The 22,553-nt window shown below is 46.7% G+C and overlaps 1 protein-coding gene across 1 annotated transcript; it reads right to left on the bottom strand.

Moving 5' to 3' along the window:
- Positions 1–2,169: 2,169 nt before the first annotated feature.
- LOC117562557 (mannan-binding lectin serine protease 1-like) lies at positions 2,170–19,013 on the bottom strand (the record flags this gene model as incomplete). Its single annotated transcript, XM_034240408.1, is given in 8 exon segments — positions 2,170–2,304; positions 8,799–8,934; positions 9,286–9,347; positions 12,141–12,219; positions 12,358–12,476; positions 13,820–13,967; positions 14,118–14,314; positions 18,852–19,013. Coding segments are annotated over 8 exon segments (1,038 nt in total), but the record flags the coding sequence as incomplete, so codon positions are not given.
- Between the last annotated feature and the right edge of the window lie 3,540 nt (positions 19,014–22,553).

Here is a 22,553-nt window from a genome sequence, read left to right as displayed (position 1 = left end):
TTTTGACTAATTTATTGTTACTAGTTTGACTAATTGATGACTTGTTTACTAGTTTGACTAATTTATGACTTGTTTACTAATTTGACTAATTGATGACTTGTTTACTAGTTTGACTAATTGATGACTTGTTTACTAGTTTACTATATGATGACTTGTTTACTAGTTTTACTACATGATGACTCTTTTACTAGTTTGACTAATTGATGACTTGTTTACTAGTTTGACTAATTGATTACTTGTTTACTAGTTTTACTATAGGATGACTTGTTTACTATTTTTACTACATGATGACTTGTTTACTAGTTTGACTAATTGATGACTTGTTTACTAGTTTTACTATACGATGACTTGTTTACTAGTTTGACTAATTGATTACTTGTATACTAGTTTTACAATACGATGACTTGTTTACTAGTTTTACTACATGATGACTTGTTTACTAGTTTGACTAATTGATGACTTGTTTACTAGTTTGACTAATTAATGACTTGTTTACTAGTTTGACTATATGATGACTTGTTTACTAGTTTGACTAATTGATGACTTGTTTACTAGTTTTACTATATGATGACTTGTTTACTAGTTTTACTACATGATGACTTGTTTAATAGTTTTACTACATGATGACTTGTTTACTAGTTTGACTAATTGATGACTTGTTTACTAGTTTGACTAATTGATGACTTGTTTACTAGTTTGACTAATTGATGACTTGTTTACTAGTTTTACTATAGAATGACTTGTTTTACTACATGATGACTTGTTTACTAGTTTGACTAATTGATGACTTGTTTACTAGTTTTACTATACGATGACTTGTTTACTAGTTTTACTACATGATGACTTGTTTACTAGTTTGACTAATTGATGACTTGTTTACTAGTTTGACTAATTGATGACTTGTTTACTAGTTTTATTATATGATGACTTGTTTACAAATTTTACTATACGATGACTTGTTTACTAATTTTACTATATGATGACTTGTTTACTAGTTTTACTACATGATGACTTGTTTACTAGTTTGACTATTTGATGACTTGTTTACTAGTTTGACTAATTGATGACTTGTTTACTATTTTGACTAATTTATGACTTGTTTACTAATTTGACTAATTGATGACTTGTTTACTAGTTTGACTAATTGATGACTTGTTTACTAGTTTTACTATATGATGACTTGTTTACTAGTTTTACTACATGATGACTTGTTTACTAGTTTTACTACACGATGACTTGTTTACTAGTTTGACTAATTGATGACTTGTTTACTAGTTTTACTACATGATGACTTGTTTACTAGTTTTACTACATGATGACTTGTTTACTAGTTTTACTAATTGATGACTTGTTTACTAGTTTGACTAATTGATGACTTGTTTACTAGTTTGACTAATTGATGACTTGTTTACTAGTTTGACTTATTTATGACTTGTTTACTAATTTGACTAATTGATTACTTGTTTACTAGTTTGACTAATTGATGACTTGTTTACTAGTTTTACTATATGATGACTTGTTTACTAGTTTTACTACATGATGACTTGTTTACTAGTTTTACTACATGATGACTTGTTTACTAGTTTTACTACATGATGACTTGTTTACTAGTTTTACTACATGATGACTTGTTTACTAGTTTTACTACATGATGACTTGTTTACTAGTTTTACTACATGTTGACTTGTTTACTAGTTTTATTATATGATGACTTGTTGACTAGTTTTAGTATATGATGACTTGTTTACTAGTTTTATTATATGATGACTTGTTTACTAGTTTTACTACATGTTGACTTGTTTACTAGTTTTACTACATGTTGACTTGTTTACTAGTTTTATTATATGATGATTTGTTTACTAGTTTTACTATATGATGACTTGTTTCCTAGTTTTACTATATGATGACTTGTTTACTAGTTTTACTACATGATGGCTTGTTTACTAGTTTTACTATGTGATGACTTGTTTACTAGTTTTATTATATGATGACTTATTTACTAGTTTTACTATATGATGACTTGTTTACTAGTTTAGCTTTACAATGACTTGTTGACTAGTTTTACTATATGATGACTTGTTGACTAGTTTAGTTTTACTATATGATGACTTGCTGACTAGTTTAGTTACCATATGATGACTTATTTACTAGTAAACACATCATAGTTACTGTTGCTAGGGTCCAGCCGGACGGCGTCCTCGCGGCAGAGGTAGGAAACCGTGGATCCAAACACTGTGCTGTTGTCATGACTACCAAACACCAGGTCGGCCATGGCAACCGCATGTGGAGTCCCACAATCCACCACTGTGAGAGAGAGGACCAATCAGCTGTCAGTGTAGTGTATAGAGAGAGGACCAATCAGCTGTCAGCGTATAGAGACAGGACCAATCAGCTGTCAGTGTAGCGTATAGAGAGAGGACCAATCAGCTGTCAGTGTATAGAGAGAGGACCAATCAGCTGTCAGCGTATAGAGAAAGGACCAATCAGCTGTCAGCGTATAGAGAGAGGACCAATCAGCTGTCATCGTATAGAGAAAGGACCAATCAGCTGTTAGAGAGAGGACCAATCAGCTGTCAGCGTATAGAGAGAGGACCAATCAGCTGTCAGCGTATAGAGAGAGGACCAATCAGCTGTCAGTGTATAGAGAGAGGACCAATCAGCTGTCAGTGTAGCGTATAGAGAAAGGACCAATCAGCTGTCAGCGTATAGAGAGAGGACCAATCAGCTGTCAGCGTATAGAGAAAGGACCAATCAGCTGTCAGCGTATAGAGAGAGGACCAATCAGCTGTCATCGTATAGAGAAAGGACCAATCAGCTGTCAGCGTATAGAGAGAGGACCAATCAGCTGTCAGTGTATAGAGAGAGGACCAATCAGCTGTCAGCGTATAGAGAAAGGACCAATCAGCTGTCAGTGTAGCGTATAGAGAGAGGACCAATCAGCTGTCAGCGTATAGAGAGAGGACCAATCAGCTGTCAGCGTATAGAGAGAGGACCAATCAGCTGTCAGTGTATAGAGAGAGGACCAATCAGCTGTCAGTGTAGCGTATAGAGAGAGGACCAATCAGCTGTCAGCGTATAGAGAGAGGACCAATCAGCTGTCAGCGTATAGAACAATGAATCCTGAGAGAGATGATTTCTGATGTTATTTAGTATATTTAATAAAGTGTGTCAGCTGGACTCTGTGTATTAATATATGTAACATTATGACAGAAACACAACACTGCATATCCTCTCATCTGCACTATACATACTACATACTACATACTTTATACTACGTACTACATACTTTAAACTACGTACTACATACTTTGTATTATTATTCTAAATAAAGTGTGTATTAATATATGTAAAAGTATGACAGAAACTCAACACTGCAGATTCCTTTTATCTGTTTTATTCAAATTCATTTTAGACTAACTGCAGTTTCTCTATCGGCCGATAGGAATCAATCTTGACTGTGATTGGTTAAGATGCTGGACAAAGCCCGCCTCCTCCTCCTCCCAGTATCTACAGAGAAAAGAACAACGCTTTAAAGTATGAATAATACTTTGTACTTCATACTTCATACTAAATACTTTGTACTACATACTTTATACTACAAATCAGGGGGGGGGGGGAGAGCTTGACACTCGTGAACTGTCAACAGGGGGGAGAAGAGCTCGGCGTTCGTGAACTGTCAACAGGGAGGGGGAAGAGCCCGACGATCGTGAACTGTCAACAGGGGGGGGAAGAGCCTGACGATCGTGAACTGTCAACAAGGGGGGGGGAAGAGCCCGACGATCGTGAACTGTCAACAAGGGGGGGGGGGCAGAGCTCGACGATCGTGAACTGTCAACAGGGGGGGAAGGGCTCGACGCTCGTGAACTGTCAACAGGGGGGGGGAGAGCTCGACGCTCGTGAACTGTCAACAGGGGGGGGGGAAGAGCCCGACGATCGTGAACTGTCAACAAGGGAGGGGAAGAGCTCGACGATCGTGAACTGTCAACAGGGGGGGGAAGAGCTCGACGCTCGTGAACTGTCAATAGGGGGGGGAAGAGCCCGACGATCGTGAACTGTCAACAAGGGGGGGGGAAGGGCTCGACGCTCATGAACTGTCAACAGGGGGGGGGGAGAGCCCGACGATCGTGAACTGTCAACAAGGGGGGGGGGAAGAGCTCGACAATCGTGAACTGTCAACAGGGGGGGGGGAAGAGCTCGACGATCGTGAACTGTCAACAGGGGGGGAAGGGCTCGACGCTCGTGAACTGTCAACAGGGGGGGGGAAGAGCCCGACGATCGTGAACTGTCAACAAGGGGGGGAAGAGCTCGACGATCGTGAACTGTCAACAGGGGGGGGAAGAGCTCGACGCTTGTGAACTGTCAACAGGGGGGGGGGAAGAGCCCGATGATCATGAACTGTCAACAAGGGGGGGAAGAGCTCGACGATCGTGAACTGTCAACAAGGGGGGGGGAAGAGCTCGACGCTCGTGAACTGTCAACAGGGGGGGGGTGAAGAGCCGGATGATCGTGAACTGTCAACAGGGGGGGAAGAGCTTGACGCTCGTGAACTGTCAACAGGGGGGGGGAAGAGCTCGACGCTCGTGAACTGTCAACAGGGGGGGGGAAGAGCTCGACGCTCGTGAACTGTCAACATCAGGGGGAATAGCTCGACCCTCGTGAACTGTCAACATCGGGGGGAAGAGCTCGACGCTCGTGAACTGTCAACAGGGCGGGCGGGGGAGCCTCGCTGCGGGGAAGCAGTGTGTGGACCTCTTTCACCTGTCAGCACAACTTACATGATGCCGTTTGAACACATTTAAATAATTGGTTTAAACGGCATAATAATAATGACGACCATCCATTCTGTGATTCTCCAGAACACAGACATGACCAGTCCGCCCCGTGTAGCATATTATGTTCGATGAGAAATGAGCAGATCGCCACTGGGCTTTCAACTAAAGACATAGCCACGCAAAAACTGCGGCATTTGTACAGCTCCTTATGGGTACTGCAATTTATGAAGTGTGGGCGCGCTCTGGCAGCACTTCACCCCTGATCGTTTCACCACGGAGGAAAGCAGCAGAAAGTCGACTGGAGTTAAAGAGAGCGGGGCCGCGTTGCATGCATGGCTTCCTTCTGTCATCTCTCGCAAATTATGTTAGTTTAGTTAAGTGTTTTTGTCTTTGTCTAGTGATTTTCCCCTTTAATTTTGAATAGTAACCTTTCCTCTCTTTCAGATACTCTGACCTCCCTTCCTTGTGTGTCTCCCACTCCTGTGATTGTCGACCACGCCCCTGATTGTTTCCACCTGTTCCACATTACCTGGTGTATTTATTGTCCTTGTCTCCCTTTGTCCTGTGCCAGTTTGTTTCGTTTCTTGTGACAGTCTACCAGCGTATCATGCCAGAAAGAATCCCAAGCAGAGCTTTGAGCCACGTCTTGTCTAAGTATTCATATATTCGTGCTCCTAGTGTTTTTCTTCATTGAAGTGATTTTGTTTTGTTAGTGTTTTTTCCTCATTAAGAGTGACTTTGTTTTGAAACTGTTTTTCCTCGTTAAGAGTGATTTAGTTTTTGTTTACCACTGTCGTTGAGCTTTGGTCTGAATAAAACCTTTTTTGTTAAAAACCTGTGTGAGTCGTGCATTTGAGTTCAAACCCGTTTATTCAGTCGTAACAGTACGAACTGGCCCAAACATGAACTCAGCCGACTCTGAACAGCTGAAAGCAGCGCTTCGCTCTCAGGGAGGCCGCCTCGCTCAACAGGAGGATCAGTTAACGGCCATCCAGCAGGGAGTATCGCACGTCACAGACATCCAGAGGGAGTTTGAGTCATCTGTAACAAACCAGATTAACCACCTGGAGGGACAGGTTCACCACCTGCTCACTCACCTCAAGGCTGAGCTCTCACCCCCACCCCCAGCCGGACCCGAAGCGAATGCGGACCCGGCGCCCGCTTCCCACACCGTGTCAATCCGCCTGGCTCCGCCTGAGAAGTTTTCCGGGGAATCCGCACCAGTCTGGTTTCAAGGCAGGTCACTCCACAGAAACTGCCCTCCTTGCTGTCACTGAGGAACTGCACACTGCCAAAATAGCATCCCTCTCCTCTGTCATCATCCTATTGGACCTGTCTGCTGCATTCGACACGGTGAATCATCAGATCCTCCTTCGCACTCTCCAAAAACTTGGAGTTTCAGGCTCTGCACTTTCCCTCCTCACCTCATACCTCAAAGACCGCACCTACAGGATGACTTGGAGAGGGTCTGAGTCCGACCCTTGTCAATTAACTACAGGGGTCCCTCAGGGCTCTATTCTTGGTCCCCTCCTCTTCTCCCTGTACACAAACTCGCTCGGATCAGTCATTAGCCCGCATGGTTTTTCATACCACTGCAACGCTGACGACACCCAATGAATTCTGTCCTTTCCCCGCTCAGAGACCCAGGTCGTCGCACGCATCTCTGCTTGTCTAGCTGACATCTCTCAGTGGATGTCTGCTCATCACCTCAAGCTCAACCTTGACAAGACTGAGCTGCTCTTCCTCCCGGGAAAAGATTGTCCCACTCTTGACCTTACAATCAACATCGGCACCTCAGTTGTTTCCCCGACTCAGACTGCAAGGAATCTGGGTGTGACCCTAGATAACAACCTGTCCTTCACTGCAAACATCGCTGCTACAACCCGTTGCTGCAGATACACGCTTTTAAACATCAGGAAGATACGTCCCCAGCTGACCCAGAAAGCCACTCAGGTTCTGGTCCAGGCTCTCGTCATCTCACGCCTAGACTACTGCAACTCCCTCCTGGCTGGTCTACCTGCATGTGCCATCCGACCTCTGCAGCTCATCCAGAATGCAGCGGCTCGTCTGGTCTTCAACCTTCCTAAATGTTCCCACACCACGCCGCTCCTCCGCTCCCTTCACTGGCTTCCGGTAACTGCTAGAATCCACTTCAAGACACTGGTACTTGCTTACCATGCTGCGAATGGATCTGGCCCTTCGTACATCCAGGACATGGTTAAACCGTACACCCCAGCGCATGCACTACGCTCTGCATCAGCCAAACGACTCGCTGCACCCTCGCTGCGAGGGGGATCCAAGTTCCCATCAGCAAAAACACGTGGGTTTGCTATCCTGGCTCCAAGATGGTGGAATGAGCTCCCCATTGACATCAGGACAGCAGATAGCTTGCACATCTTCCGGCGCAAACTGAAAACTCATCTCTTTCGACTCCACTTCGAGCGATAGATTTATTAACAAAGCACTTATATACTAATAAAGGACTGGCTTACCTAAAGCCAGTTGAGTAGCACTTGAAATGTTTGGCTCTATGAAGCCTGATGTACTTTATGATTCTGTTTTCTTCAAGGTTGTGTCTTCCTGGTCGAATGTACTTATTGTAAGTCGCTTTGGATAAAAGCGTCAGCTAAATGCAATGTAATGTAATGTAATGTAATGTAATCCCATGACTGCCGTCCCTTTCTGGTGAATTGCAGCCTACATTATAGTCAACTTCCGACAGCCTTTCTCACGGAGAGATCCAAGGTGGCTTTTATGATTTCCCATCTCACCGGACGAGCGGTGGCGTGGGCTACGGCTGAATGGTCACGTGACTCGCCGATATGAGAGTCTTTGGGACAGTTTACAGACTCCCTGACGAACATTTTTGACCACACGTCCCCAGGCAGAGAAGCAGCTCGGGTCCTTTACAAGTTAAGTCAAGGAAGACGCAGTGTGTCAGACTACGCAGTGGAATTTTGCACCATTGCGGCCGATAGTGGCTGGAATAGTTCTGCTTTGTTTGATGCCTTTATTAATGGACTTTCGGACCCTATTAAGGATCAGCTGGCGCCATTGGAGCTGCCTGTGGAACTAGACTCTGTCATTGCCATGTCCATAAAGATTGATAACAGACTTGCTGAGAGGAAACGGGAGAAGGATAGGGCTGCACTACCCTATTCCCACCCTAGAGGGCACCCCTACTCTTCTCACTCTCAGGAGACTGCCATGCCACGTTCCTCTTTCCTTCCATCCCAGAGGTCAGCGTCCCCCAACAAAGCTGAGGAGCCAATGCAGCTGGGAGGTGCCAAGCTGTCTACAGAGGAGCGGCTGGAGGGAAGATGTTTTTACTGCAGCCAACAAGGTCATCTTCTCTCTGGATGCCCAGTAAAAGACGGGGCTCACCAGGGAAAGGGAGGGCACTGGTGAGCCGTCTTTCTACAGCAGACTCTCCTCCCCGCAAGTTGACCAACATAAAGGTAATCTGCCATGGAAAAAGTAACTCTCAAAGAGTGTTAATTGACTCTGGGACTGACGAAAGCCTGATGGATTGGGGATTAGCTCATGAACTGAGACTTAAAACTGAACTTTTGGCCTCCCCTTTGAAAGCCAGTGCTCTGGATGGCGAACTTCTATTTCATGTCACACACAAGACCGAACCCGTCACTATCATGATTGATGAACATTGTGAACTCATGTCGTTTCACCTGTTTAATTCTGCTCAACATCCTCTCATCCTAGGTTTTCCCTGGCTAACCAAGCATAACCCCTATGTTGATTGGCGGTCAGGTAAAATTAAGGGGTGGGGGCCGGAGTGTTCACAGGATTGTTTTAAGTGTGTGGGAAACATGGCAGTAGAAAGGGTTTCTGGGGAACGTAGTACCGATCGGGTTACTAATACTCAACTTAGCCTGGACCGCAAGACTCAACCCCCAGATTTAACTTCTGTTCCTCCCTGTTACGATGACCTGGCCAAGGTATTTTGTAAAGTGAGCGCCACCTCCCTTCCTCCTCATAGGCCATATGATTGTGCCATCAATCTGTTACCTGGGGCTCCAATTCCGAAGGGTAGGTTATACTCCATCTCGGGTCCTGAGAAGGAGGCTATGAAGGAGTACATTGACACCTCTCTTCGTGTAGGTCTGATCCGCCCGTCTTCCTCCCTGGCTGGGGCGGGTTTTTTCTTTGTGGGAAAAAAGGACGGATCCCTTAGGCCATGCATTGATTATTCTCCTTTAAATGACATTACGGTTAAGAACAGGTATCCGCTCCCCCTCATGGCTACTGCTTTTGAACAACTTCAAGACTCTAACATTTTTACCAAGTTAGACTTGCGTAATGCCTACCAGAATTTGTGAGGGGGATGAGTGGAAGACCGGTTTTAACACATCCACAGGGCACTATGAGTATCTCGTCATGCCATTTGGTCTCACCAATGCTCCAGGAGTTTTTCAAGCACTCATTAACGATGTTTTAAGGGAGTTTTTAAACCGTTTTGTGTTTGTATATCTTGACGATATTTTAATATACTCACCTGACAAAGACTCTCATGTTCACCATGTACGTCAGGTCCTCCAAAAACTCCTGGAGAACAAACTGTATGTGAAGGCAGAGAAATGTGAGTTTCATGCTAAGACTGTATCCTTCCTAGGGTTTATCATAGCTCCTGGTCTGATCCAGATGGACCCGGCCAAAATCAGTGCGGTGACTAAGTGGCCTACGCCAGACAACCGCAAGGGGGTGCAACGTTTTCTGGGCTTTGCAAACTTTTACAGGCGCTTCATCAGAAGTTTCAGCGCCATTGCTTCTCCCCTTCATGTTCTCACGTCCCCTCAGGTGCCTTCTGTGTGGTCTCCTCAGGCCGAGGAGGCTTTCCGCCGTCTCAAGGAGAGGTTCACCTCCCCATCCTCAGCAGCCCCCATCCTCATCGTCTCCGACCCAACTCGTCAGTTCGTGGTAGAGGTTGATGCCTCAAATGAAGGGTTGGGGGCTGTCCTGTCGCAGCGGTCCAAGGAAGACAACAAACTTCATCCCTGCGCCTTTCTCTCCAAGAAACTCTCCTCTGCAGAGCGGAACTACGACATGGGGAACCGTGAGATGTTGGCGGTAAAGATTGCTCTGGAGGAATGGAGACATTGGTTGGAGGGGGCTCAGCTCTCTTTTATAGTATGGACCGACCACAAGAATCTCGAGTACATTAGGAAGGCTAAAAGACTAAATTCTCGCCAATCAAGATGGTCTCTGTTTTTTAACCGTTTTAACTTCACTCTGTCTTACAGGCCGGGGTCCCAGAACGCTAAGCCGGATGACCTGTCCCGTTTGTTTGACCCCGAGCCGGTTGCCAAGAAGCCTGAATCCATCCTCCCACTGAACCGTGTGGTAGGGGTGGTCACTTGGCAAATAGAATCTGTGGTGAAGCAAGCTAACGGTGAGAGCCCGGCACCTAGTGGTTGTCCGCCAAACCGTCTGTTTGTGCCTGTTACTGGACGTCCACAGGTCGTCCATTGGGCTCACTCATCGCTGCTCACCTGCCATCCTGGGGTCAAGAGGACCATATTCTTTATCAAGCAACGTTTTTGGTGGAGATCCATGGAGCGTGAGGTCCGGGAGTATGTGGAGGCCTGTCCTGTCTGCGCCCGCAACAAGACATCCTCCAGGGCACAGATGGGGCTGCTCCGGCCGCTCCCGGTTCCCAGCCGGCCCTGGTCTGAGATTTCCGTGGATTTCGTCACTGGGCTCCCGATGTCAGAAGGTAACACCACCGTACTCACAGTGGTGGACCGTTTTTCTAAGATGGTTCATTATATTGCCTTACCCAAGCTGCCGTCTGCCAAAGAGATGACGGAGATCATGATGACTCATGTGTTCTGTATCCATGATTTCCCCAAAGATATTGTCTCAGACCGGGGTCCGCAGTTCATCTCACGCTTCTGGAGGGAGTTCTGCAACCTCATCGGGGCATCAGTGAGCCTGTCATCCGGCTACCATCCGGAGTCCAATGGCCAGACCGAACGTCTTAATCAGGAATTAGAGACTGGGCTTCGCTGCCTCATCTCCCAGAACCCTACCTCCTGGAGCAGGCATCTCACATGGGTAGAGTACGCCCACAACCCGCTCCCCACGGCCCCTACTGGGTTGACTCCCTTCCAGGCTGCCTATGGGTATCAACCTCCTACCTTCGCGGATCTCGAGAAGGAAGTCACAGTCCCGTCAACCCACGCCCTGGTTCGGCTTTGTCACCGGATCTGGTCCGCCACCCGCAGGGCTCTTCTAAGGAGTGGGGAATGCATGAAGGTGGCGGCAGATCGGAAGCGTCGGCCAGCTCCAGAGTACAGGCCCGGCCAGAGGGTCTGGCTCTCTACCAGGGATCTTCCCCTTCATGTGGTGTCACGAAAATTGGCACCTAGGTTCGTAGGCCCATTCCCAGTGACCAAAGTAATAAACCCTGTCTCTGTCCGCCTTCGTCTCCCCAAGGCTCTGAGGGTTCATCCCACTTTCCATGTGGGACAACTGAAGCCGGTAAAGGAAAGCCCCATGGTTCCCGCAGCCAAACCCCCTCCACCCCCCCGAAAGCTCGACGGCAGCCTGGTCTATACGGTCAAGCGCCTGTTGGCGGTCCGGAACAGAGGCAAAGGGAGACAGTTTCTGGTTGACTGGGAGGGTTAATGACCAGAGGAACGCTCCTGGATCCCATCAAGATTTGTCGAGGATCAAACTCTCATTAATGACTTTTTTCGCCAGCACCCTCAAGTTCCTGGGCCGTCAGGAGTCGGCCCTAGAGGGGAGAGTACTGTCATCTCTCGCAAATGATGTTGTTTTTATCTTTGTCTAGTGATTTTCCCCTTTAATTTTGAATAGTAACCTTTCCTCTCTTTCAGATACTCTGACCTCCCTTCCTTGTGTGACCCCCACTCCTGTGATTGTCGACCACGCCCCTGATTGTTTCCACCTGTTCCACATTACCTGGTGTATTTATTGTCCTTGTCTCCCTTTGTCCTGTGCCAGTTCATTTAGTTTCTTGTGACAGTCTACCAGCGTATCATGCCAGAAAGAATCCCAAGCAGAGCTTTGAGCCACGTCTTGTCTAAGTATATTCATGCTCCTAGTGTTTTTCCTCATTGAAGTGATTTTGTTTCGTTAGTGTTTTTTTTGTTAAAAACCTGTGTGAGTGTTGTGCATTTGAGTTCAAACCCGTTTATTCAGTCGTAACACCTTCTGCAGGTGACAGGGAGACGCGCTCTGGCGGCGGTCTCGTTCAGGATCCGAAAACACAATTTAAATATTTTGCACACTTATTCGCGTGCCACCATTGGCACGCCGACCCCTGATTTATACTATACATATTACATACTTTACACAACATGATAGTAATATATAATGAATACTCACTCTGGCAGCGGGGAGGGCTGCTGCTCCACGAGCCGTCAGACTGACAGACGATCTGAAGATGATCCAGAGCCTCTCCATCCTACACACACACACACACACACACACACACACACACACACACACACACACACACACACACACACACACACACACATTAAATCACAGCTCTGAGATCGTAGGAAGTGACTCGCTGGTTTTTCAGAATAAGACGCAGTACCTGCAGCAGAGTGAATCCAGTTGAGCAGGTGAACAGGATGTGGTCTTTGAACGAGTATTCTGATTGGACGGGGGTCAGCAGGGCATGGGGTGGGGCTTCAGGTGCCGCACACGTACTTCCTGTCACAACAAAATAAAAGCCCTAAATGAAAGCGGCGGCTCACTGCTGTGTGTACAGTGTGTACTTCTACCTATATACGGGTATTAGTGTATAGTACAGTGTCCAGACTCTGGTGTCCCACAGGGCTCTGGTGTCCCACAGGACTCTGTGGTGGGCCCACAGGGCTCAGTAGTAGTAACAATGCCCCTTCAATCATATTAGTATGCAAGAAAAGTGACAGGTGGTGTGACAGGTTACACCTCTCCCTACTTACTACATACTAATGTGATTGAAGGGGCATTGTTACTACTACTGGGCTCTGGTGTCCCACAGGACTCTGTGCTGGGCCCACAGAGCTCTGGTGTCCCACAGAGCTCTGGTGTCCCACAGGGCTCTGGTGTCCCACAGGACTCTGTGCTGGGCTCACAGGGCTCTGGTGTCCCACAGGGCTCTGTGCTGGGCCCACTGCTCCTCCTGTGCTATGTCAGTGCTTCATGCGGTTATTCACTGATGATTGCTCGCTCTACAGGCCTGTTGATAATGGAGCTGACCAGGAGGATCAACAGGAGACCGGACCAGACTCCAGGGATGGGCTTTAAGATTAATTGGATGGGATTTAATAGTAAAGTTGTTACATTACATTACATTGCATTTAGCTGACGCTTTTGTCCAAAGCAACTTACAATAAGTACATTCGACCAGGAAGACACAACCTTGAAGAAAACAGAATCATAAAGTACATCAGGTTTCATAGAGCCAAACATTTCAAGTGCTACTCAACTGGCTTTAGGTAAGCCAGTCCTTTATTAGTATAAAAGTGCTTCGTTAATAGTTCTAATGCTCGAAGTGGAGTCGAAAGAGATGAGTTTTCAGTCTGGAAGATGTGCAAGCTATCTGCCGTCCTGATGTCAATGGGGAGCTCATTCCACCATCTTGGAGCCAGGACAGCAAACCCACGTGTTTCTGCTGATGGGAACTTGGGTCCCCCTCGCAGCGAGGGTGCAGCGAGTCGTTTGGCTGATGCAGAGCGTAGTGCACGCGCTGGGGTGTACGGTTTAACCATGTCCTGGATGTAGTTGTCCATAAGAAACTGTTATATTAGTAAAGTGTACAGCTAATATATATCAATTAATTGTAAACAAAACAATATATTGCCTACAGCACTTGGATGGTAGGGTCACAGTGTGGAGAAGACACGGAGAATGCTTTGCTGATTACTGCACCGATAGAGTAGGAGAGGATGGCCCCCTGCTGTCCCTGCAGAGTGACCAACACAACAGTCTCCAGCCCAGGTTCCCTCCTGAGTCGTCGCTGGAGTAGTGTGTATTAGTACCTGTAGTTGTGTATTAGTGTGTATAATTACCTATAGTTGTGTAGGTCAGTCTCCAGCCCACGTTCTCCCCTGAGTCGTCGCTGTGGAACATCACCGTCGCCTCGTGTCCGTCAGTCTCGATGTCGTCTGGAGCTCGAGTCCCGCAGAATGGACCGAACGTCCTGCTGCCAGACACCACCTGACATCCCATAATATTCACTGTTACTGCCAGACACCACCTGACATCCCATAATATTCACTTCCTGTTCAGTTACTGCTTTTAGACAGACGTTTGTGTGCTGTGTGTCTACAGGAACCTCAGGATAAAGTGTGTGTGTGTGTGTCTCACCCTCAGCTGGTCATAAGGACAGCTGACCTCGGGGTGGTCCTCGATGTCGAAGTGGGAGTGGAAGTGGAGGCGGAGCCTGAAGCCCGGCGGCACCTGGATCCTCAGGGAGCAGTCGGAGCTCTTAGGGTACGGAGAGGGGAAATCTACAGAGCTCAGAACTCCAGAGCGCTCCCTGAACACACCATCACTGCACTCCACTGACACACACACACACACACATTGGATTAAAGGTGGGGTAGGTACGTTTGAGAAACCGGCTCGAGATACACTTGTTTTTATATTGCATGGAATGCTCTTAACGTCCCGATAGCAATGAATATCTGAAGTGCTTTGAAGCCGTGGCGCTGTGAAAAGCACGACCAATCATCTGAGCCGGCTAAAGTAACTGGATGGCCTACCTGCCTGTCAGCCTTCCATCTGGGCACAAACTGATCTCGTGCCCTCATTGGTCATGAGCGCGTTCGTGTGTGTTGGAGGAGGGGCTCTGTGAGGAAGTGGCAGATTTTTTCCGGCTGTGAATTTTCTAATTCTAGCGCACTCGAGCTGGTTTCTCCAAAATGACCTACCCCACCTTTAACTGTTACAATCAAGAGAACATAATAAATCCGGTCTCCACAAACTGCACCAAAATAACAGTTTAAATGTATTTTAACATTATAACCCTGGTAGTAATTTGTTGTAATGTAACAATAATGTGATTACTTATTGGTATTATTATTTATATGTTGACAGTTTCCTGCAGTGTCTGTAAAGCTCGGAGTTACCCACAATGCATCAGGGTTAGAAAGCATCAATACATAACATATCTGTTGTATCTTCCCACAGAACCCCCCCCCGATCCTCTGTGTTTATGTCAGAGACATTTTGAGAGTCAAGACCCCCGACCCCCTAATCTCTGTGTGTGTGTGTGTGTGTGAGAGAGAGTGTGTGAGCCTCCCCCACACAGAGACATGCAGAACATGTAAATATTTAGCTCCAATCAGAAGCTGCTATCAGTCAGAGAGAGGGCAGAGTACACACACACACACACACACACACACACACACACACACACACACACACACACACACACACACACACACACACACACACACACACACACACACACACACACACACACACACACACACACACACACACACACACACACACACACACACACACACACACACACAGCATGTTCAGTATTATAATATTGGCATGTGGTGCAGTGGGTAGTTTGTTGGTGTTGGGATCAGGGGAGCACAGGTTCAAACCCCACTGCAGTCAGCATGTCGTTGTGCCCCTGAGACACTTCACCCCAAATTGCTCCTGTGGGTATTGTATAATTTATTTTAAAGTAAAGGAGAGGTTTGTGATGTTTGTCACAAAGAGTTTCAGTGTTTGACTTGGAGACGTGATCCGGATCAGCCGCTGGAATTCAGATCAACCTCTAAACACACACACACACACACACACACACACACACACACACACACACACACACAGTGTAAACTCTCTGTGTTAGCTGCGACACAGTCTGAGGACGGAGGATTAAATTGAGGAAGGTTAACTCAGCGTAATCCATTTACACACAACACGAACACACACACAGAGCGTACACAAACACACACACACACACACACACACACACACACACACACACACACACACACACACACACACACAGAGAACACACACTCATCCTGATCTCACGGTGGAACAGAAAAGCTAACATCGCTTCATCGCTGCTAGCTTTCTGCCTTCTAAGTCAAACGGGAAGTTACAACAACTACACTCGATGACATTTGAACGCATCATGATTACGTTAAAATAAACCCCTCGCCTAAACCTCTTTTTTACAGAGTAGATCTTAAACGCACCACGATGGTCTTATTTTAGCGGCTGCAAACAGCTAATGTTAGCTAGCTCTATATTACATCACGTGATACGCTTCAGGTGTACGGAGGCTAACGGGTGCTAACGGGTGCTAACCTTCTCCATCAGGAGAAACAGCTTCAGAAAGGATGCAGATATAAAAACACAAATGTTCCTCATGAAGAAACATCTCCAGCAACAACACGTGCAGCGTTTAGAGAACATCCAGCAACAACGCACAGAGCCGGGAGACCAGGGGACACTAAAGAGTGACGCACACAGCTGGGAGACCAGGGGACACTAAAGAGTGACGCACACAGCCGGGAGACCAGGGGACACTAAAGAGTGACGCACACAGCTGGAGACCAGGGGACACTAAAGAGTGACGCACACAGCTGGGAGACCAGGGGACACTAAAGAGTGACGCACACAGCCGGGAGACCAGGGGACACTAAAGAGTGACGCACACAGCTGGAGACCAGGGGACACTAAAGAGTGACGCACACAGCCGGGAGACCAGGGGACACTAAAGAGTGACGCACACAGCTGGGAGACCAGGGGACACTAAAGAGTGACGCACACAGCCGGGAGACCAGGGGACACTAAAGAGTGACGCACACAGCTGGGAGACCAGGGGACACTAAAGAGTGACGCACACAGCCGGGAGACCAGGGGGCACTAAAGAGTGACGCACACAGCTGGGAGACCAGGGGACACTAAAGAGTGACGCACACAGCCGGGAGACCAGGGGACACTAAAGAGTGACGCACACAGCTGGAGACCAGGGGACACTAAAGAGTGACGCACACAGCTGGGAGACCAGGGGACACTAAAGAGTGACGCACACAGCCGGGAGACCAGGGGACACTAAAGAGTGACACACACAGCCGGGAGACCAGGGGACACACAGCCGGGAGACCAGGGGACACTAAAGAGTGACGCACACAGCCGGGAGACCAGGGGACACTACAGAGTGACGCACACAGCCGGGAGACCAGGGGACACTAAAGAGTGACGCACACAGCTGGAGACCAGGGGACACTAAAGAGTGACGCACACAGCTGGGAGACCAGGGGACACTAAAGAGTGACGCACACAGCCGGGAGACCAGGGGACACTAAAGAGTGACGCACACAGCCGGGAGACCAGGGGACATTACAGAGTGACGCACACAGCCGGGAGACCAGGGGACACTAAAGAGTGACGCACACAGCTGGAGACAAGGGGACACTACAGAGCAGCGATGTGCAGTCAGGGGAGGCAGGGGAGGCAGAGCCTCACCTGTCATACTCATAGACTGGCCATACTACAATGTAACGGAAAAACAACAAAGAAAAACTAAATAGTAATAATAATAAAATGTCTTCACTGATCTGTGTTGTAAGTCTGATTTCTGTTTGATTCCAATCGCTTTTTATAGTCAAAATCAGCAAATTTGCCGAGCTCCGCTATAACTACATGGGAGCGATGAGGAGTGAGGCAGGGACGAGCTCTGCCTCACGTAAGCCCACAGTAACTGGCTGGAGCGCGGGCACTAATTTAGCGTGGGCACTTATTTTGTGAGCGCTCTCAAGCCAGTTACTGTGTGGTGAGGTGAGGCACAGATGAGCTCTGCCTCACCTCAGAATGCGTCACCTCACATAAACTGTCTGGAAAGCGGGCCCTAAGCGCATGCCTGCACCATCTCACTGTAGGTCACCAATGTAATGTTTGTAGATCCCTTTATTACATTTATCCTCGCCATCCATAGTCTCTAAATAACTTATTTCACGTATATATGATATTTAGGCTCGCCGTACAACGGCAATGAAAAAAGCACCAGGGGAGGCAGCCATAACCTCTGCCGCACTGAAGGGGGCGCACGTGAGCCCACAGGTCCTTGTTGCTACTGTTATTCTACGCAGAGACGGTATAGACGCGAACAACAAACTAGACTTTTGAAACTAGAGGAAGATAAGGAGGACTTTTACAAAACAGTAATAGAGATTGTTGTCCAGAAGGATAGCATGGACTTCATCTTCAAGTCAAGGTAAGACCACATTGGTAATGAAAATTGGATCTTACTAAGAAAGAACAATCCAATATTTAGATTGTGGGTATCCTTTTGTTGAACGGTCTGTTTAAAATGAATCGAAACATCAGACCAAAAAAGCTTTTGAAAATAACAGAATATTTCGATTAAGGTCAGAATATAATATTTGTAAATCTGACTCTGAAAGAGTCAGTGCCTCACCAGCCATGAACCTCACCGCACGTCACTGCTACAGAGTGATGCACACAGCTGGGAGACCAGGGGACACTAAAGAGTGACGCACACAGCTGGGTGACCAGGGGACACTAAAGAGTGACACACACAGCTGGAGACCAGGGGACACTAAAGAGTGACGCACACAGCTGGGAGACCAGGGGACACTAAAGAGTGACGCACACAGCTGGGAGACCAGGGGACACTAAAGAGTGACGCACACAGCTGGAGACCAGGGGACACTAAAGAGTGACGCACACAGCTGGGAGACCAGGGGACACTAAAGAGTGACGTACACAGCTGGGAGACCAGGGGACACTAAAGAGTGACGCACACAGCTGGAGACCAGGGGACACTAAAGAGTGACGCACACAGCTGGAGACCAGGGGACACTAAAGAGTGACGCACACAGCTGGAGACCAGGGGACACTAAAGAGTGACGCACACAGCTGGAGACCAGGGGACACTAAAGAGTGACGCACACAGCTGGAGACCAGGGGACACTAAAGAGTGACGCACACAGCTGGAGACCAGGGGACACTAAAGAGTAAGTCTCAGACTCAGACCTGAGACTCACCTGAGACTCACCTGAGTCTCAGGTTGGTCTCAGGTGAGTCTCAGGTTGGTCTCACCTGTGCAGGTGCGGTTGTCGGCATGCAGCTGGTAACCGTAGCGACAGGAGCAGTAGAACCCCCCGATGAAGTTGTGACAGAAATGATCGCAGAGGAGATCCTCGTCAGCAGCAACGCACTCATCCACATCTGCAGGGAGACAGGTAAACAACAACAACAACACTTTAATAACAACAACAACACATTATAATAACAACAACACATTCATAATAATAACAACAACAACATCAACACATTAATATTAACAATAAAACATTAATAATAATAAACTACAGTGAATTATATATGTGTCTATGTGTTCCTGTAGTTCTCTCTGCGTTCCTGTAGTTCTCTCTGTGTTCCTGTAGTTCTCTATGCGTTCCTGTAGTTCTCTCTGCGTTCCTGTAGTTCTCTATGTGTTCATGTAGTTCTCTCTGCGTTCCTGTAGTTCTCTCTGCGTTCCTGTAGTTCTCTATGTGTTCCTGTAGTTCTCTCTGTGTTCCTGTAGTTCTCTCTGTGTTCCTGTAGTTCTCTCTGTGTTCCTGTAGTTCTCTCTGCGTTCCTGTAATTATCTATGTGTTCCTGTAGTTCTCTCTGTGTTCATGTAGTTCTCTCTGTGTTCCTGTAGTTCTCTCTGTGTTCCTGTAGTTCTCTATGTGTTCATGTAGTTCTCTCTGTGTTCCTGTAGTTCTTTATGTGTTCATGTAGTTCTCTATGTGTTCCTGTAGTTCTCTATGTGTTCCTGTAGTTCTCTATGTGTTCATGTAGTTCTCTATGTGTTCCTGTAGTTCTCTCTGTGTTCCTGTAGTTCTCTCTGTGTTCCTGTAGTTCTCTCTGCGTTCCTGTAGTTCTCTATGTGTTCCTGTAGTTCTCTATGTGTTCATGTAGTTCTCTCTGTGTTCCTGTAGTTCTCTCTGTGTTCCTGTAGTTCTCTCTGTGTTCCTGTAGTTCTCTCTGTGTTCATGTAGTTCTCTCTGTGTTCCTGTAGTTCTCTATGTGTTCATGTAGTTCTCTCTGCGTTCCTGTAGTTCTCTCTGTGTTCCTGTAGTTCTCTCTGCGTTCCTGTAGTTCTCTATGTGTTCCTGTAGTTCTCTCTGTGTTCCTGTAGTTCTCTCTGCGTTCCTGTAGTTCTCTATGTGTTCCTGTAGTTCTCTATGTGTTCCTGTAGTTCTCTCTGTGTTCCTGTAGTTCTCTATGTGTTCCTGTAGTGCTCTCTGCGTTCCTGTAGTTCTCTCTGTGTTCCTGTAGTTCTCTCTGTGTTCCTGTAGTTCTCTCTGTGTTCCTGTAGTTCTCTCTGCGTTCCTGTAGTTCTCTCTGTGTTCCTGTAGTTCTCTCTGTGTTCCTGTAGTTCTCTCTGTGTTCCTGTAGTTCTCTCTGTGTTCCTGTAGTTCTCTATGTGTTCCTGTAGTTCTCTATGTGTTCCTGTAGTTCTCTCTGTGTTCCTGAAGTTTTCTATGTGTTCCTGTAGTTCTCTCTGTGTTCCTGTAGTTCTCTCTGTGTTCCTGTAGTTCTCTATGTGTTCCTGTAGTTCTCTCTGTGTTCCTGTAGTTCTCTATGTGTTCCTGTAGTTCTCTCTGTGTTCCTGTAGTTCTCTCTGTGTTCCTGTAGTTCTCTCTGTGTTCCTGTAGTTCTCTATGTGTTCCTGTAGTTCTCTCTGCGTTCCTGTAGTTCTCTATGCGTTCCTGTAGTTCTCTCTGTGTTCCTGTAGTTCTCTCTGTTTCATGTAGTTCTCTCTGTGTTCCTGTAGTTCTCTGTGTGTTCCTGTAGTTTCTCTCTGTGTCTCCTGTAGTTCTCTATGTGTCTCCTGTAGTTCTCTATGTTTTCCTGTAGTTCTCTATGTCTCCTGTAGTTCTCTGTGTCTCCTGTAGTTCTCTGTGTCTCCTGTAGTTCTCTATGTGTTCCTGTAGTTCTCTCTGTGTTCCTGTAGTTCTCTCTGTGTTCCTGTAGTTCTCTCTGTGTTCCTGTAGTTCTCTCTGTGTTCCTGTAGTTCTCTATGTGTTCCTGTAGTTCTCTCTGTGTTCCTGTAGTTCTCTCTGTGTTCCTGTAGTTCTCTCTGTGTTCTGTAGTTCTCTGTGTTCCTGTAGTTCTCTATGTGTTCCTGTAGTTCTCTGTGTTTCCTGTAGTTCTCTCTGTGTTCATGTAGTTCTCTGTGTTCCTGTAGTTCTCTATGTGTTCCTGTAGTTCTCTCTGTGTTTCCTGTAGTTCTCTCTGTGTTCCTGTAGTTCTCTATGTGTCTCCTGTAGTTCTCTATGTCTCCTGTAGTTCTCTATGTGTTCCTGTAGTTCTCTCTGTGTTCTGTAGTTCTCTCTGTGTTTCCTGTAGTTCTCTCTGTGTTCCTGTAGTTCTCTATGTGTTCCTGTAGTTCTCTCTGTGTTCCTGTAGTTCTCTCTGCGTTCCTGTAGTTCTCTATGTGTTCCTGTAGTTCTCTCGGTGTTCCTGTAGTTCTCTCTGTGTTCCTGTAGTTCTCTCTGTGTTCATGTAGTTCTCTCTGTGTTCCTGTAGTTCTCTCTGTATTCATGTAGTTCTCTCTGTGTTCCTGTAGTTCTCTCTGTGTTCCTGTAGTTCTCTCTGTGTTCCTGTAGTTCTCTATGAGTTCCTGTAGTTCTCTCTGTGTTCTTGTAGTTCTCTCTGTGTTCATGTAGTTCTCTCTGTGTTCCTGTAGTTCTCTCTGTATTCATGTAGTTCTCTCTGTGTTCCTGTAGTTCTCTCTGTGTTCCTGTGTTACTCTCGTGTATTCTTAGTTCTCTATGTCTCCTGTAGTTCTCTCTGTGGTCCGGTAGTTCCTCTCTGTGTTCCTGTAGTCTCTTCTGTGTCTCCTGTAGTTCTCTGTGTCTCCTGTAGTTCTCTGTGTCTCCTGTAGTTCTCTATGTCTCCTGTAGTTCTCTATGGTGTCTCCTGTAGTTCTCTGTGTCTCCTGTAGTTCTCTCTGTGTCTCCTGTAGTTCTCTATGTCTCCTGTAGTTCTCTATGGTTTCCTGTAGTTCTCTGTGTCTCCTGTAGTTCTCTGTGTCTCCTGTAGTTCTCTGTGTGTTCACGATAGTTCGTCTCTGTAGTTCATGTAGTTCTTCTCTGTGTTTCCTGTAGTTCTCTATGTTGGTGCCTGTAGGGTTCTCTCCTGTGTTCCTGTAGTTCCTCTATGATGTTCCTGTAGTTCCTCTCTGTGTTCTCTGTAGTTCCTCCTCTGTGTTCATGTAGTTCTCTCTGTGTTCCTGTAGTTCTCTATGTGTTCCTGTAGTTCTCATCTGTAGGTTCATGTAGTTCTCCTACTGTGTTCCTGTAGTTCTCTCTGTCTGTTCCTTGGTAGTTCTCTCTATGTGTTCCTGTAGTTCTCTCTGTGTTGCCTGTAAGTTCGCCTATTTGTTCCTGTGAAGTTCTCTCCTTGTCTGTATCTCTAGTGTTACTGTGTTCTCTCCGGTTTCCTGTAGTTCTCTATGTCTCCTGTAGTTCTCTATGTGTTCGATTAGTTCTCTCTGTGTTTCCTGTAAGGTTCTCCTGTGGTATTCATGTAGTTCTCTCTGTGGTTCCTGTAGTTCTCGTCTGATGTGCCCTGTATTCTCTCTTGTGTTTCCTGTAGTAGCTCTATGTGTTCATGTAGTTCTCTCTGTGTTGCCTGTAGTTCTCCTCCTGTGATTCATGTAGTTCTCTATGTGGTTCCTGTAGTTCTCTTCTGTGTTCTTGTAGTATCTCTCTTGTTTCATGATAGTTCTCTATGTGTTCCTGTAGT

This window comes from Gymnodraco acuticeps, unplaced genomic scaffold (genome assembly GCF_902827175.1).
Source record: "Gymnodraco acuticeps unplaced genomic scaffold, fGymAcu1.1, whole genome shotgun sequence".
Taxonomy (NCBI): domain Eukaryota; kingdom Metazoa; phylum Chordata; class Actinopteri; order Perciformes; family Bathydraconidae; genus Gymnodraco; species Gymnodraco acuticeps.
This window is presented reverse-complemented; position numbering and strand designations above follow the sequence as displayed.